At 45.0% G+C, this 13207-nt stretch overlaps 1 protein-coding gene across 1 annotated transcript in view; it reads right to left on the bottom strand.

Moving 5' to 3' along the window:
- The window catches only part of LOC149360788 (uncharacterized), an 88023-nt gene that overhangs the window by 29254 nt on the left and 45562 nt on the right, over positions 1 to 13207 (bottom strand). Inside the window, exons 9-12 of the mRNA XM_089569395.1 lie at positions 7311 to 7442; positions 5522 to 5566; positions 4027 to 4140; positions 2252 to 2290 (exon numbers count right to left, since the gene is read on the bottom strand). Of these exons, the coding sequence (XP_089425521.1) occupies positions 2252 to 2290; positions 4027 to 4140; positions 5522 to 5566; positions 7311 to 7442 (330 nt within the window). The remainder of the gene's footprint in view (positions 1 to 2251; positions 2291 to 4026; positions 4141 to 5521; positions 5567 to 7310; positions 7443 to 13207) is intronic.

Below are 13207 nucleotides of genomic sequence, written 5' to 3'. Positions count from 1 at the left end.
ACTTTAACATCTTATTTAAAGAGCACATTATACAAGTGAAAAGGCATTCTGAACAAAAAAGGAAAACGTCTTTAACATGTTTCCTAAAACGGCATAAAGCACAAGTCTAACTTAAAAGACAAGCAAATATGCACAACAGAGTTTACATCATTCAAAAAAAAAAAACAACGCTATCAGTCTAAGTTTGCAGTGACAGTAAATAATCAAGGAGAGTGTTCTTAAAAGCAATGGTTGCAGTATTCTCTTCTAAGATTTGTCTGATAAAAGGATGTTTGTTTAAGAACTCTGGTATACAATAAGATAGTATTTGGGTACCGTAATTTGTTCGCAGCTTCGTTTTTCTGCATGCGTTATTTCGTAAGTTGTCAGAGTGATTTTTCTCGAGGTATTGCTTTGAGAAGGTGACAGGGTTGGTCTTCATTTGACTATAGATTGTGAGGGCTAGTTTTTGATACAGTATATTTCGAACGGTTAGGAGCTTATGTTTCCTGAATAGCGGTGCTGAATGACAGAGACCGGATGTTCGCTCTATGAGCCTTAAAACCCTTTTCTGTAGCACATGGATGCTGTCTAAGTTAGTTTTGGTTGTAGTTCCCCATACGAGCAGACAGTAAGGAATATGTGATTGAAGTAATGAGTAGTAAAGTAGTTTTAAAAGCCACTTGGATGCAGGTTCGCATCCAAGTGGCCTGTGAACCTCAAGGCCAAGATTCACACAAACTCGGTGAGCCGGTTAGACCTCGTGATGTAGTGCTTTCGCTCTCAAAAGTAGCGGCGTAGTTTCTACGAAACCACCGAACGTAACCGCCCCCCCCGCCGGGTATCGAAACAAAACACAGCTATACATTTTGCTTGGCGGCAGTGTATACCCAGCACACACACACGCAAAAAAAAAACCTCAAATAACTGGACCACTTGACAGGACCCTCCCCCGTCTTCCCACTGCCCGTTGTGCTTTTAGCGGTGCGGGCGGGCCATTATTATTTTTCATTCCTGTTAATCGCCCACTCTAACTTTTGTACCTCAAGCATCTCAACTCAACTACACTCTGTACCTCAAGCATGAACATCGAAATTTTGGGAAACACACAAGCGCGTCAAGAAAGGACAACCAGTCAGGGCGTTCCTTCTTAGCCACATGTACTCTCCGCACTATATCGCACTGCTCTCGGAGCCAAGACTGAGTTGGCCGCACTGGCTCGGCATGCCGCTCCATCATACGGCTCTACCATAGACTTAAAAGTCCCATAAATGTAAAAAAAAGGTTACAAAGCTCCCAGAATTTTTTTCAGCAGTCAAAAATTTTATACTGTATGCGTGATCTCGACGTACTTGATTACATTTCGCTGTTTGATGTCCTACAAAAACTCTAGTATCCCAACCCAGAACAAAACAGCGATCAGTGGTCTATGGCTGACTCCACAAGCGGATGTTGACTGACCATGGGACAAGCATCTCCTTAGCGTGAGCTCAAGCTCTGACAGGTAGCGTCAGCGTGTAGAGATTAAAATAGAACGTTGAAACTGCAGAGTGAGTGAGAACTCACATAATTCCCTTGAACACACGGATGTGAAGAAAAGCCAAGTAGGGCTGCCGGCACAACGATGCAGACTCAGAACCTGACTTTTCTGGCGTACGCTGTACAGCTAATGCAAAGAAAATCGCACAGTGAGGAAACAAACTGTCGGCACATTGTTGAAGTAAATCACAAAGAAAGTTCCTTCCACGACTTGCGCAGCCGGTGCTCAGTTGGGGTCTAGTCAGCTCAAACAGTATTTTGCGTATCTCTGACCAAGATTTTGCCTAGACAGGCACTTAGTTATATGCGATTCTTCCTTTTAATTCCCTTTTTAAACTCTTTTTTTTTCTGCTGTGGCGTTTTCATGCCTAAAGTAGAATCACCCGTAACAGTGATCCGCCGCGGTGGCTCGGTGGTTAAGGCGCTCGTCTACCGAGCAGAGTACTCGGGTTCGAACCCGACCGCGGCGGCCGCGTTTCGATGGAGGCGGAACGCAAAAAGGCGCCCGTGTGCTATGCGATGTCAGTGCTTGTTAATGATCCCCAGGTGGTCGAAATTATTGCGGAGCCTCCACTAAACCACCTCTTTCTCTCTTTCTTCTTTCACTTCCACCTTCCTCCTTTCCCTTACAGTGCGGTTCAGGTGTCCACCGAGATATGTGAGACAGGTGCTGCGCCATTTCCTTTGCTCAATATGCTAAAAAAACGAATTTAGCATAACTGGGCCACCTTACCTCAGTCACCGTTGAGCGCCTCCGAATGCACTCCCCAACCTAAAAAGAAATAAAGGCTTTTGTATATCTGAACTACGCCGAAAGCGACAGCAATGAAAAAACACGGTCGAATGATATTTTTTGCAGACAAAGCAGTTCGATTTCTATCAGCCGGCATGAACTCCTTCGAAAGTTTAAAGGCCACCGATTTGCTCCGTGAAGTAAGTGAAGGCTTAGTAGTATTTTAATATACCTCCCCTTTTTATTTATTTATTTATTTATTTACCCTCAGGGCCGTTAGGCGTTACAGAGGGGAGTGGGAATACATGCAAGTACCAAAAACAGAACAGCAGCTAGAAAAATTGAATATAGTTACAGCAAACACTGGTATAAAATCGATAACAGAATTAACAAAAGGCAGCATTTCACAAAACAAAACAGAAACGAAAACAGCAGCTAATAAATTAACAAAGTTATGGACACATACTTATATAAAATTAATAACAGTGTTACGAAATGCAGCAGTATCAGTAATTACACCAATATTGTGGGGAAGGTGATTCCAGCTGACACAAGTTCTGGGTATGAATGAATCATGAACACGTCTTGTGCCACACGGAGGGATCCAAACTTTGTGGCGGTGATCAATGCGTGCTGAAATATAAGGTGGTCTTTTTAATAACTTCTCTTTAAGATGAGGGTTATGATAAATTTTGTGGAAAGTACATAATGAAGCTATTGACCTGCGATGGGAAAGAAGCTGTAGGGAAAGGTGAGCTTTCATGCCAGTTACACTACTAGTACGATGATAGTTGGAAAGAATGAAGCGACAACCGCGGTTTTGAATTGATTCTAAGTCAGAAATGAGAGATTCGATTTGTTTTTGTGATTCTCAAAGGCTCTAAGCTTCAAATGAAGAAACACTTCCAGTCTCCAGGCCTTTGGAGTAGTGCAAATGCAACAACAGTTGCCTGGCACAGCTCATAGGGAAATTAGGTGGTCTTAGATCTTTTTACAAAACCTAATTTGCGCACTAGACATAAACAGGCCTATGTAGGAGTAAAGAGGAAGTGTCTCTTTTATAAAAGAGAATGCGCTCTACAACTGCTTGCCCCCTTTTACTCCTTCTGTTTAGAGTGCTATCTGCGGCATAGTAATACCAGTGTTGGCGGACGTCACGAAACAGATCAGCCATGTGATGCAGTAAAGTGGTTACCTAAATTCTAACAGTTAATTTTTTAACTAATACAGATAGGTACCCGATTGCAAATAGAGATTTGTAGCCGGCCGTTGGTAATAGGAATATCAGCTTTTAGAATTTCCAAACCGCGATTCGGCTCCGCGCTGTGGCTCGAAAATTTTGGCTGTTTCGACTAGTTACCTGCACGGGCGGGGGGTGGCTTTACCTGCATGTTTTGCGAAAGCGTATGTATTTTGGCATAATGTAGCCATAATTATTGGGGCCACTGCGCCGGGAATAACCGCATTTTGGAAATTCTAAAAACTGATACGGATATTACTTACGGCAAGCTACACGCCTGCCAGTAGTTAGGGAGCATAACAGTAATACTTAAAAAGTTAACTACTCAATGTTAGCTAACCAGACTTGTAGTTAGCATGTCTTAGCCGTATTCCGATGCAGTTCGCTACTGACAATGCTCTCAAAAAGGGGCCCTTCTAACTCAAAAAGCCTATTAGTAAATATTGTGTAAAGTATTCGGTGAAAAACACAGGCATGCAGGCATGTGCTATGTTAGGCTGCATTGCAAAAATCTCTTCACATCACGGTGGCATACCTGACGGACCACTACGTTGCGCATGCGCAGTGCCTCCGTGTCCTGGTACTTCTTTGGCCCGTGGCCCGCCAGAGCCGGGGAGCGGCAGGACACCATCATTTCACCGCTCTCGTTCTGTGAAGGCCAACGCATCATCCGGTGAGAGAGAAAGATGCAGTGGAAAGAGAAAATTTTCCGCCTCATAGTACGCTTAACTAGGCATGTTACGACAAAGCAGTCGCATCCAAGTGATGTTTTTTAGTGACCTTGACACGACTCAGAAAACGCATAGAGCGGACTTGTCATCGTGAAAACCGCCGCATTTTCACTTGTAAAGAATGACATTTCTCAGGAAAAAATCCCATAGAAATACAATGATTGAGACCTAAATTAGGCAGCTGCAATGTCTGAGCTTCTGGGACATTCTGGAAATTCTGACTAAGCTTAAACCAGCCCCTATGTATACAGGTTCCTATAACTGTTCATGAAAGAAACGAAGTTTTAAGTTTAAACTCATTATAACTCAATAATTTTGAGTATAAAAAGTTGATTTTTAAGTTTTCCAAGTAGTCTTCTGCTTGGCTGATAGAGAAAAGCCGCTGTCAACTTTAGTAATGAAATAACTTAACAATTCCTTTTTTTTCCGAACCTGTGGTTCCCGTTCATATTGGCGAACCTGCCGGCCCCTGAAACGAACCGTGTCAGTTATCGATGCATCATAGATTTGGGGCTGCGCTTCGATTATACTGGGGCCTCGTCTAACAGCGACGTAAGCGTACCCTCGAAGTCAGAGAAAGCCAAGTAAGAAGATGAGGTTTAGAGTATGCAAGGATCGGGCAGCCGCAAATGTCGCAGTACAGATTTATTGGAGATCAACGGGAAAGGTTTTTGACCAGCAGTGCATGAAGTCGGGTGCATGATGATGATGGTCCACGACGTTGGACGTCCAACTTCGCGTTCAGGAGTGTCTACACACGCGATGAGCTGCACCTCAGTAATTATTAAAGACAGAGACGCAACGGTCCACTTTCCTTTCTGTTTGAGATATCGACAGATTTAAATGGTCTTCAAGTTTATACTAACTACTCTATACCGTTTACAAAGACCCAAGTGCAGTTTTTTTGGACATCACTTTTAATTGGGAAGAAACTGTGGCATATTGTAACATACTGGTGTGAACATGTCTATGGGAATGGTCTAGCCTTCCGATGAGAGGCAAAATCTAGCTTTAAAAGTTTTTCCTCCGCTCGCACTGAGTAGTTATGACTGCCATTGGAAACTAATGAAGTGCATTTTTGACAATAAATAATAGAAAACTACTACACGCGTACCGAGGAGGGATCTGCGGATGCATTCATTGTTACCGTACAATCTTACGATATGAGAAAAAATTGCGTTCATTTAAAACTTCCTGTTGAAGAAACGCGCCAGTCCCTAATCTATTTGTGCGATTTACCGCATGGTTAACCCCCACGCGTATTTCGAGAGTGAAGGTGCGAGCTGCTGCTATACTCACCTTCTTCACGTCCGGGTAGAGACGCCTGGCGTGGCAAGCGAGAATCTGCAGCAGAGCAGGAGAGATAGAATTGTTCACGGAGGGAATGACATCGTGTACTCTACATGCACACTGAAATAGAGGATACAACGGTCCACGTTGTCGAAAAAATGGAAGTGAATGCGCATCACAGTGCGCGTTGCGTCTTGTTACATAATTTTCTTTTTCTTTTGCTCGAAACGCGCAGAAAAATGCAAAATCTTCCGTGACTTGTAAAGTTGGGGCTTTCGACGTCAGAGAGAACTTTTCACAGGTGTAGCTGTCGCGGACATTATTTTCTAATAATGGGTGAAGGAACTTCGCAAATGTTCAGCGTCGGCTATGAGACGAACAAATTCTAGGAATCTTCACTGGATTACAGACAAATTACATACAGATGATTGCATGAGAGTCAAAAATGTATATTCTTGTAACATTGTTTCAATGACACTGAGTATACATGGTTCGAATGTATTACATCAGCACGAGAAATGCCGATGGCAATATCCTCCGAAATATCAAGAAGCACCAGATAAAAATGGATACACATTGAATAGGAACTAAACGAACAACAACTGGCAAGTGTGTACAAACCATCATTGTCAGTCAAGAATAGAGATACCCCGTTAAGTCACATCATAACAAAGCAGAAGGGGTGCCACGTGTCCTTCGTTATAGCCGGTGATCCGTTATAGGCGTAAGCTACCTTAGTTCGAAACGTTGCTTGCCAACGAGCTTACCTATACTGAGAACGATATAACTGTTCTTTGTGTGCCACCGACGTGCTTTCAGGGCCTTCAAAACACGCACAGAACGCCCATCCCCTATCCCGAGTATGCTCACGCCAGCCGAATATGCCAACATTCAACGCTCGCTCTTGTTTTCCGCACAGCTTGTATGGACTTCAGGGCCAAGTCGCTGCGGGCCGCTGGGCGCAAGGGAACGATTTCTACGCGAGTACAGTTTTTCGTTGGTTTCTCCGCGCAGCTCAAAAACACGCTGGACAGAGCTTTTCTCCGCATGACAAGAATGTCTTGTGAAGAATGCGTACGCCAGATGAAGGCTTTGGTGACGACCACCTTCTTTTCAACGAGAATTGTTTTACTCTTTCGTTTCCCACCGCTTAGCCCTATGAAACCGCCGGTACCCCAATACCGTCAAGCATGCCATTAGTACTGACAAAGGCATATAACCATGGGACCATGTGACCATGGTGCGAGAGCGGCAACTAAACTCTACATGGAACAGGACAAACAGCGCACTCGCAGTTCACCCTCTGCAGCAAACAGGTCGTAGAACGGGGGAACTGCAATTTGTCCCATCGAATTGCTTGGGAAGTGTTAGGCGCCGTCACAAATTGACTTACCAGGCTTAACTCAGCTCTGAATGTCGAGTGGGGTTCATCGGCGGTTTTTTATGCCTCGCTGTAGGAAATTCTTACTAGGTAAAAATAAGTTATCAGAAACACTTGCGACTATAGCACCTTCGGAAGGGAATGGCTTTTCTTTCACTATATCGATTAATTCATTATAGGCAGATTCGATGGTACTGCACCGAATTAGGTTTCTTGCTCTCTCTCTCTCTATTAAAAAAACTGCTCAGATAAATGCACCTTAGGCCGCATTCTAGTTTTGTATTTATCTTTAATCAGCGATCATGCTGTTCTAAAGCGCGTTTGGGCTTGTTGTGACAACACGCCGCCTGCAAAATCAATACCGGCGTAAATGAGATAAAGAGAAAAAGTTCGTCACATTGTGCCACTAGTACAGACCTTCTCGATGGTTCCGTTGTCCATGTACTTCTCGTACTCGACCAACAACTGCGTCTTCATGGCCTCATTAGTAGCGTTATCAAAGACCTCCTGGGCGCAGGCCTGGACCACGTGGAAGTTCTGCAGCTCCCACTGGTGGTGAGAAAAAAAAATGAAGAGGGTGAAAAACACAATTTTAGAAAACGTTCACATATTTTCTTTTCATTATCTGGATCGCAGAAAGCGACCCAGTATGACATAGAGATCCGGAGGTGGCACGGAATCTTAATTTGCGGCTTCTAAGTCAAACCTGAACCTAGACATAGCGATGCAAGTTAGAAACCAAGAAACATATAGTGTGGTTTTATTCTTGTTTCTTACAGCCGCATGCTTGTTGTTTTTCTCTTATAGGCTTTTGAATTTAGGTCGCAAGTAATACGCTTCGTGGACGACCACATTCCAGTCAGCTCCGAGAACACAGTTATTTAAAAGCTAGCGCCTTTTTTGATGTGGCCTTTAAAGCATCTACTTCTCCCTCCTTCAATCGAAGGAGAGAGGAAAGTTTGTTAAAAATATTTATTTGACAAGCAGGGCGGGGCTTCTGAATTCAAAAAACTTAAAACCTAAAGAAAACACCTAAGACTTGCTGCGAGCTCCAGCGCATGAGACCAGTTAGTGCACAACTAAAGATTTCGTTTCTACACAAGTATACGAAGGTATAACGACATACAAAGTATAGATCGAGAGGCATAATAAATGAATAATAAAATGAGCCTCTCCCGCACCACTACTGTATCGCGGGTATATAACGACATACAGAGCAATGCGGCTGCTTTAATATCCTATGAACCACACATAAAGGTACCATGAAGCAGCTCCATAACTGCCCTCGTTTGAAATGCCGTGGAAACACAGAAGTAAAGTCTAGTGCGATTTGAAGGTTATCACGTTTGTTTCGGCTGAAACTAAATACGAAATATTTCTTGCATGACGCAACACTCAACGCTGACGCAACACGCATGACGCTCACTCAGTACGCAACAAACATGACATTGGCGGATAAAGGAATCCTTCGCCTTGCTAAGTTCATCTATTTGTTGCAGTGTTCTTGCGAATATAAGCTCAGTTAGAACACTTTAATGCTACCAGGTCAAGCCTGAAATGATCATTTTTAATTCCCGTTAGTTTATATGTTTACGTGTACCCAATCTGCCACCAAATATCTCTTGCTGCCTCCTGGTGCTGTCTATGGCCAGGTCATGTCAGGCACTACCAACTCGCCGAGTTTTCTCTTCTTCGTAGCCACATTAAAGTGAGGTCTGACACCCAGACATCAAGCACTCGCAGAGTGTTGAGTGCCATCAAGCTTCAGTGCTTGAGTGATATCAAGCGCTCAAAGCCCGCAAATTAGCTGCCGTCGCATGGGCGCAGATTGGCAACGCAATATTCATAATTCTGTTTATGAGGCATTCTCTTGTTATAAAAAAAGATTTCCATGCGTGTACACTTTGCTACCTAACGCGATAAACTCAGCGGAAGTTGTCGGGCTGTTGCTTCTTGCCCTGTTCTAATGCCTAGGACCTGCTGTGAAGTTTAAACCCCTAGACTTTGTGGCAGTCTCGACCACCAGAGTAATAGAAAGGTGCACTGTCACGTGCATAGCGCTGGCCATGCGAACACTCACGTGTCCAGAGAACCAGAGGAGCCTCATATTACAGTCTTCGTTGCAATAACTGCTGAGTTAGGAACGTGCATAGATGTGCAAATTTTCCTTCACGATTACTTTTGCCTCGAAAAAGGATGAGATCCCCTTTTAGTTGAGGATGACACGATAAGGTTTGTGGTATGTTTAAGGCACCAAAGGTACACAAAGGCTGTAATTGGCGCCATAGTGCAAGGCTCCGGATTAATTTAGACCTCCTGTGGTTCTTTAACGCGCGCTGACATCGCACAGCTTCACGGACGTTTGTGTGTTGCGCCTCGATCTAAATGCAGCCGCGCAGCCGGCGGCACTTCTATCCAGCGTACTTTGTGTCAGCAACCGATCGCTACAGCCACTGAGCCAGCTTGTTTTGTTGCATGAAAGGACAAAAGAGAAATTAGCTGAGGTATCGCTCTAGTTAAACCGGGCAAGTTGCGTAACCAGCGTCGAGAGCGTGCGACCATAGAGTTAATATAACCAACTCTAGAGGGAAAGCTGCCCATTGAGCCCATGCGTTTCAGTGGGCAACGCATGAACGCCGCCATCACACAACGGTTTGTGCGTGTTGCCAGCTGTTTAGACACTTTCTAAATCTGGACAAAGAACGCAGTTGGAACCTGGCAAAGTAGTCCGTGGGAAGATGGCATGGCGGTATGCAGAGTAGCTCTCGACTGCTCTAAACGGCTGTAAACAACGGGAAAATCGCCGCGTTTGGATAATTTCCAATTGTATGCAGTGTCGCATACCGACTGTAATTTCGTATAGGTGGATTGTGTCTACTGAATTGTTATTTAAAGGCAAGTACCGCGATTGTGGCGCGCTTGGAGCGTATTTCGTCCGTAGAGCGCGCGGGATTTTGCATGTCCTCTGTTGCCGAGTGCAAATAAGCGTCGGAAATTTGCTTTGGCCGCAAAAGGACGAACACAATTCGCAAAGGAAACGTATGCCAAAGGTAAATGGAGCAACTGCTGTGCCTGGTTTGTTGTGAATGTTCAGCGTTTTGTTATATTAAATGTCGAAGGTTAAACTACCGTGGGCCTCTCGCATTTTTTTTTTATTTCTCCTTCGTCGAGGAAGAATGTGGCGTGTCTTTTCTGGCGCGGGACGAGCTCATAATGGGTTTTTTCGTACGCAGCAACGCTCAGAGCTTCATTACGATCGACTGAAACAAGGTGGAGGCAGAAACGTATGAAACAGCATGTACCGCTCGAGAAACTTTCGTTTTATGTCTAGCATTGTGTGCACTAAATTGTGGGTGCTTGGTTGGTTGTTGTGGTGCTTTTGTGTTGTGTGCTTTTGCTTCTAACGTATGGCACTATGTTTTTGCTGAGATTTTTTTTTTATTCCTCATGTAAGGGGCTTTACTGGCAAAAGGCGCTTGACTGGGGCGACAAGGCAAAGCAGCAAAATCGCACGTCCGGGCTCGAACAGTCAGCGCTCTCGTCTCGTGCTAGGCGTTGCGCTCCCACTGCGGGCGCTGATCGTCTTCTTCTTTACACTCTGTTTGGTTTCAAAACCTATTTATGAGAAGCTAATGGCGCTAGTACTTTATACGCACAGAATAAAAAGGGTCCTGCGATTACATGCATGCTTCCTGCTGTTTTCATGCCAATTTCCTGTCACTGGCGCTGTTCGGTGCGATAATGCGCTGTGTCACATGCTTAAGCTGAGGGTCATAAGTGTGTCTCTTTTCCGTCTAATAAACAGCTGGTAGAGTACGCATGTGTTGTCCTTCTTCTTGTGCCGTTGTCGTTGCGCGGCCGTTCATTTCAATAGTGTTACCTTTAATTACCGCACGCATTAGTGCTGAAAAACGTAATAAAAGCGCGTTTAAGCAAGAACACCTACATCCTTTATAAGTAGCACCAATGTGTACTCTGTCAAGCAGACTGAGGCAATGGCGTTAAGAAAGAGGAATACTGAGAAAAAGTAAACGGCAGCAAGGTTCATTCGCTTGTACAACAATAACTGATGGGCACGTTGGTCAGACATGATTTCTTGTGCCGTTGCGCTGTTGCACAACAAATCATTCGCTTGGTGTCATCCGCCTTTAAAGAGAGTTCCGAGAGCGGGAGATTTTCGTTGAACGCTTTGCAGTACACAGTTGTCGCGAAATGTGCATATGTATCACTTCCCACGTTTATTCACAAATGATGAGAAATGCTCGATCTTTTTGGAGCTTTTGCCATGCATCGACGCACGAAGTGGCATCGCGCTGCACGAGAGCGCGAGTAACTCCTTGTCGCATGCAGCTCCTTGAATTAAGTGCCTTGATCCCTAAGTTTAAGCAACTTGAAATCAGATTCGAAACCAAAAGTTTAAAACCGAATCTCCGAGAGCGTTTGCTCAGCTTACTCGTGAACATGTTCACAATCGTCCGATATTAAAAGAAATGACCACAATCAGTATGCTAAAAATTACAAAATGTCTTTAAAACATTGAAAATACGTGTAAGAGTGACATATAATTATTTTCTTTGCCGCAGTTTCCCGAACTCAAGTTCCAACTTCACCCATCCCTGGCTTTGCGAGAAAAACCTGTGCTGGCCACAGTAGTGTGTTGTAACATGGCGTCCAAGATGGCGACTTACATGCGTGGACCGCTTTGCTAGCTCAGCTTTACCCCCCTCCGTGCGACTGGGCGCGCGGCAGCAGCGGCGGCGCAGCGACCGTCCTGCCATCGTAAGCGACGGTCCTGCCGCCTGGTGGAGCGCGGCTGAAACGGTTGCTATGGCAATGGCTCTCGACGCTGCTTACGATGGCAGGACCGTCGCTGCGCCGCTGCCGTTGCCGCGCGCCCAGTCGCACGCTCTCGACGCCGTTCACGCAACTTGCCCGGTTTAACCAAAGCTATTTTTGGTAACAACTTTATTCATAGTCCTGCAGAGCTTTCGCCGACGGGGCCTTAGGTCTCCCACGTGGGGACGTCGAGGCGCTGCCTCGCCGTCGCCTCGCGGGCCTGCTGGACGGCCCAGAGTTGGTCCCCGAGGCTGGGGCTGCGCAAGGCAGCGGCCAACCGCGGCGGGAGGGTTCCGGAATTAGCACCCTGAAGGTTTTTGTTACAGTCCCAGAGCATTTGACGTCAAGATTGAAAACGCTAGAAGAAAAAGTAGTCAACCTTGAACATTTGCAAGACGAACCTCGCCTACAACAAATGGTCTCTACAGCAGTTCGCACCGAAACTGTCAATCTAGAATCACGGCTAAATGAATACGAGGATCGCTCGCGGAGAGATAATTTAGTCTTTTATGGCATTTCTGATTGTGCTGATGAAACTTGGACGCAATCCGAAGAAAAAATTCGGCAAGTTGTATCAGATAATCTCAAGTTCCAGTTACCAGAAGATGGAATTTCTCGCGCGCATCGCCTAGGCTCGTTCGCTTCGGACAAAAGTAGACCCATTATAGTCCGCTTTTCAGCATTTAAAACGAAAGATGCAATATTCACCCAAAGATTTCAGCTGAAAGGGTCGGGAATCAGCATGAGCGAAGACTTTTGTAAGGCCACGCGAGCTAGTCGCAAAAAGCTGTTTGATTTCGCGAAAAGTACTGGGCAGAATTATTCCATGAAATACAACAAAGTGGTCATCGACAAGAAAAGTTACATCTACTGCCCCGTCACGGACAGCGTTTGCGAGGTACCTGTTGATAGCGCACTCTCCCCGGTCACGGCTAGCTCTGTTAATCCCGGCGCAAGCGCCTCCCCGCTGTCACCATAACTAGATGATATCGAAAGTCGATCCGTTGCACGCAGCTTTTCTTTTCTTTTTTGCAACATAAGGAGCGTTAACAATAAACGCGACGCCCTTTCCAGTCTGATCGACACATGCACAGCGGACCTGGTGATCCTGACAGAAACTTGGCTCTCTGCTAAAATCAATGATAAAGAAATTTTGAATTGCGCACGTAAATACAAATTCTACAGGTGTGACCGTGGAACTCGACCTGGAGGTGGCGTTTTGATAGCAGTCGCGGACGGCTTGGTTTCCTTTAATGTTCCTATTATTTGTTCGCTTGAATTGGTTTGTGTGAACATCCGCCTCAACTACAAAGATATTATTTTTGTCGCGTGTTATCGTCCTCCCAATTCATGTAGTAGCTTTTCATCTGACTTGCATGATGTTCTAAGTAAATTGCACACCAGGTTTCCCTCATCACCCACTTTCGTTTTAGGCGACTTCAACTTTCCTAACATCACTTGGAACGTACCTTTGCCGT

Source organism: Amblyomma mixtum, chromosome 2 (assembly GCF_055824585.1).
Source record: "Amblyomma mixtum isolate Tamu chromosome 2, ASM5582458v1, whole genome shotgun sequence".
In the NCBI taxonomy this organism is placed as follows: Eukaryota; Metazoa; Arthropoda; class Arachnida; order Ixodida; family Ixodidae; genus Amblyomma; species Amblyomma mixtum.
Note: the sequence above shows the minus strand (reverse complement) of the source record. Positions and strands in the feature narration are given on the sequence as shown.